This window comes from Phaethon lepturus, unplaced genomic scaffold, assembly GCF_000687285.1.
Source record: "Phaethon lepturus isolate BGI_N335 unplaced genomic scaffold, ASM68728v1 scaffold33905, whole genome shotgun sequence".
Lineage (NCBI taxonomy): Eukaryota > Metazoa > Chordata > Aves > Phaethontiformes > Phaethontidae > Phaethon > Phaethon lepturus.
The window spans coordinates 1-4,240 of record NW_010540403.1 but is presented as its reverse complement, the minus strand read 5'-3'; the positions used below and the strand labels follow the sequence as shown (position 1 = coordinate 4,240).

At 53.4% G+C, this 4,240-nt stretch overlaps 1 protein-coding gene across 1 annotated transcript; it reads right to left on the bottom strand.

The window, feature by feature from the left end:
- Window positions 1-340: 340 nt before the first annotated feature.
- Window positions 341-2,222, bottom strand: LOC104621046 (chromosome unknown open reading frame, human C1orf116). Its single transcript, XM_010287432.1, has 3 exons — window positions 2,087-2,222; window positions 1,498-1,554; window positions 341-1,356 (listed from the first exon to the last, which is right to left on the bottom strand). Exons 1-3 carry the CDS (start codon window positions 2,220-2,222, stop codon window positions 341-343), a joined length of 1,209 nt encoding a protein of 402 aa, XP_010285734.1.
- Window positions 2,223-4,240: the final 2,018 nt, after the last annotated feature.

Here is a 4,240-nt window from a genome sequence, read left to right as displayed (position 1 = left end):
CTTTATCCATGGGCGACCCCTTTTAAAATAAGCCAAGCTCCCAATTCCATGGCTTCCCTGTTGCCATGAATCCCCAAACGCATTAAAGACCTTGTAGGAGAATATGCCCCATCCATATGCTGAGTGATATAAATAGCTCATATACACTTGCTATATACAAACTATTATGTACATGTGGCATTACTCTATTTGGCGTGAAGCTCCGAACACCTCTTGTGGTACCGCTCCCAGGGTGCTGGGGCAGGAGGTGCTTATGGTTGTGCTGCCTGAGGACAGGCGGTGAAGGCACCTGGATCCAGGATGAAAAGTCCCTTTTCCAGCATCCCTGTCGCTCATGGAGCTACTCCTTCAGCAGACCGAGCTTCTTCAGAGCCTCTCGCCGGTTCTCATCGGTCGCACCCTTGGGGGAAATCTTCACGCTGACGCAGGAGCGGGCCGGCCTGGGGAAGCTCTGCAGCGGGTGGGATCGCCGCTTGCTGCTCTTCTCTGGCTCCACGTGCCCGGACTCCTTCAGACCAGCAAAGTCCTTCCCTGCTCCGAGGGATGCTGGCCGGGGGCGGCTGCTCCTGAGGAAGCTCGGGGCAAGCCGTTCGATGAAGGACATCTTGCCCAGGGAGCTGCTGGTCTTGACGCTCTGCTCCTTGGCGCTGGTCATGTAGCTGCTCAGCCCCACGCCAGAGCGCTCCAGGGTGTTGGATTTAAAGTTCATCTGCCGGATACCCGGCACCGACCTCTCCACCGTCCCGCAGCGTGCCTCGGGCTCTCCAGGGACAGGGAATGGCATCTCCCTTGCTTGGGGTTGCATGGTAGGTTGAAGGAGGGTGCTGGGCTCCTTCCTGTCCTGTGACAGTCCAAGCTTCTCCAATGCCTCCTGCCGGGCTTTCTCCCTCTCCTTGGGGTCGAGGTGCCCCGAATTCACCTTTTCGGCAGCAGCGTTGCTGGCAGAGCTGGTTGAGGATGGCAGTGGTTCTTTTACCTTCTGGCCGGGCTCCGTGGCAAGTGGCACTGGGATGTTTTTGCTGGTTTTCAGGATAATATTTGGTGGCAATTTCCGTGGCTTGGGGGCAGTTGGAGGCCCACGCTTGGCATCTGGGTCCTGAGGGGCCTCTTCCAACATGGATTTCTCTGTCTGGCTCCATGAAGTCCAAGTCTTGGTCTCCTTGGGTGTTTCCCTCTTGGCATCTGAGCGATTGCTACGTGACCACACGTGGCTCACCAGGTCATCCTGGAAGGGATCCGGAGGTTGGATAATCAAAGATCCCAGGGCCTTCATCTGGCTTCTTGTGCTGGCTTGGTCAAGCCTGTCCTCCTTGGCCATCTCCTGCGAGGATTTACCTACTGGCACTGGGTCCTCCACTGTGTGGATAGTTGCTTTGCTGTCAGAAGCTCCGTTTGCTCTTTGTGTGTTTGCTACAGTGATGCTCCTTGGAAGACTGTAATAGCCTGGGCTTGGAACCGCTGCTGGAGCCGAGCTTGAGAAGGCGGAGATGCTCTTACCGTTTTTAGCTGCACGCTGCTGACCTACGCTCAGAGGGGGAGCCCCATTTTCCAAATCTAGGCAAAGAGAGAGATGTGAAGTCATGCACTGTTCTGCACGCTGACACGGGACACCTTCCTGCGTGCAAAACACACTTCATGCCTGCTAGGCCAGCGCAGCCGTGGCGGAGTCCTCGCGCCCAGGGAGGTTACCCTGACCCCAGCTAATATACTGTCGCTGCTAAGGAAGTCGGTACTTTGGATTTGACAAAGCACATGTCAAATACGGAGCCTTGGTAACCTGTGTAAGCCTGTTCAGTGCTGAGCAAAGATGCTCTGTGCTGCAGTTCTGCTGACCTTGCTCGAGAGCTGCCAGCAGCTCCTGCACGCGAGAACTGTGAAAAGGCGGTTGGTGCCCTGCCTACCGCGCTGCCTAGAGCCACCGCGCTGCCTACAGCCACCGCGCACCATGGCGTGACGAAAGCAAGCTGGCTTCAGCTTACCACCTGAATAAAGCCGGGGCAAGGCTCCTTCCCTGCCTGCCAAGGGGACGCGCCCCAGCGTGAAAGGCCCTTTGCGAACAAGGCTGGAGCAGGGGTTTCCAGCTTACCGCGGGGAACGGAGTCTCTCTTAGGCCACGTCCTTGGCAGCTTGGAGGGCTCCGCGTAGTCGGTCTCGTCAGCAGAGACCCTGCCGTCTGCTTCTGCATCCAGTGAGTTCTTTCTCTTCCACAGATAAGTAGTCATAACTGCTATCACTCTGAAAAAGAAAAAGGCAGTACAGGTAGGAGGCACAGCTGTAGAATTAGTCACAGCCCTGACAGTTAAAGAGAGACCTGTGACAGCTCCTGGCCAGGAGACTCGGCCAGCAACCATTCCAAAATTGGTTATTACAGTTACAGAAGGCTAGACAACTTCATCTTTCTCTTCCACAGATAAGTAGTCATAACTGCTATCACTCTGAAAAAGAAAAAGGCAGTACAGGTAGGAGGCACAGCTGTAGAATTAGTCACAGCCCTGACAGTTAAAGAGAGACCTGTGACAGCTCCTGGCCAGGAGACTCGGCCAGCAACCATTCCAAAATTGGTTATTACAGTTACAGAAGGCTAGACAACTTCATCTAAATATACGTACATAAGGCCATTTTTATATTACCCTACTATGAGGATCAGAAGATGGATTATTCTTAAGTTGGAAACTTGGCCTCTACCTTCTAGTTCTCTAGTTTATTTTGAAATATGAGCAGATGAGTGACATGGGTGGTCTATAGACACAGACATCTATGCTGATCAGCAATGCTGAATCTTAGAAGCTTCTACAAGTATCATAAATACTGAAAGCTTTTCTGTGGGTGGTGGTCTCTCTCCTTTTTCTCCTATTCATACCCCAGCTTTGAAAGGAGCATGGCAAAATCTTGTTTAATTTTTGTTGCATTTCAAGTAGCATAAGATACGATTGCTGTGGAAGTGCCAAATTACAAGGTGATACATGCAATATATAATGAAAAAACTGAAGTGCAGGGAAGGATGGAGTAGGTATCAGATCAACAAGCATGGAGGAGAAATTGTCTCAGGTGGAGTTGTTTTGCAGAGAGATACCTATCCAAAGCTTCTACCATGCAATATTACAACCAGTTTTTCCATCCCTAATAGATTTCAGAGGGTTTGGTTCTGGTTTGCCATACATCAAATGGAAAACCTGTTCAGGACTGAGCGTTGCACTTGCACATATCAATTATGCTCCAGGTCGGACAGGGTGTAATTAGCCCATCAATCTTGGAATCAGTGTTTGGAGACAAACAAGCTTTAATGGACAGATAGTGAAAAATTATACATCTACACCCATGGTCCAAACTCATCTCTGCCTTAACTAGGAAATTAATCTCTTGTCAGCTGGGAGGGGTACGGCTCGCTGTCTCTTCCAGGTGAAGTCATCCTTGTTGGAGCCAGTCTGACCCAGTTATCCAACTGGTCTAATCCCTCACTGGGGAACTCGCCAGGCTGCTCCTGCCCAGTGCCTGCACCATCTGCCTCTCCAGGCAATGCAGCAGTCGCTGGGCTCTCGGTGTCATTTCCCTGAGGAGACCTTGCAGGAGCCGAGGCTCCCGATCGCTGCCACGCACGTGGCGGGACGGGAAGTCTGGGGATGCTTTGGGGCAGGAATTAATTTGGTCCTGTGCTGCCCTTGGCATTGTGCTGTATCAGGGCCCCCAGGCGCTTCCAAAGCACTGATGGAGAGTGGTTTCGAGCGGAGATCTGACCAAAATCCTTCCTCAGCTGCCAAGAGGGGCAAGTTGAGCCCCGGCTGTGCCCGGGCTGGGTGCCACGGGGTTACTTACGTGCTGCGAGTGGTTGGAGGCTGCGCTGACCACGCTGTCGCAGCTGCCGGGGTTGCAGCCAGCCACCCCCAGCCCCAGCTCCTTCCTAGGCATATCACCGGCTGCTGCGGCGTCCGGCACGGGGGACACTATCCCGGCTGCAGCGGAAGAAAGGAGAGGGGTTAAGCTGCGAGACCCCCTGGGGCGATGCCAGCTTGGCGGGAGGGAGGGCAGGCGGGTGGTGAAGCTGCTGGATGGATGCAAATGTGCTTGGTCCTAGGCTGCTCTCTCCAGGAGAAGGGGCAGATGGGCTTTTTTAAAGCATCCTTGGGACTGAAGTTTTCCCCAAAAGACTTGGAAATCGAGGGATCTCAGGACCGCCTAGCCACAGCCACCTCACGGTGGTGGTTTAATCCTCTCGGAGGTGTGGATGCAGCGGTTCCTGCGT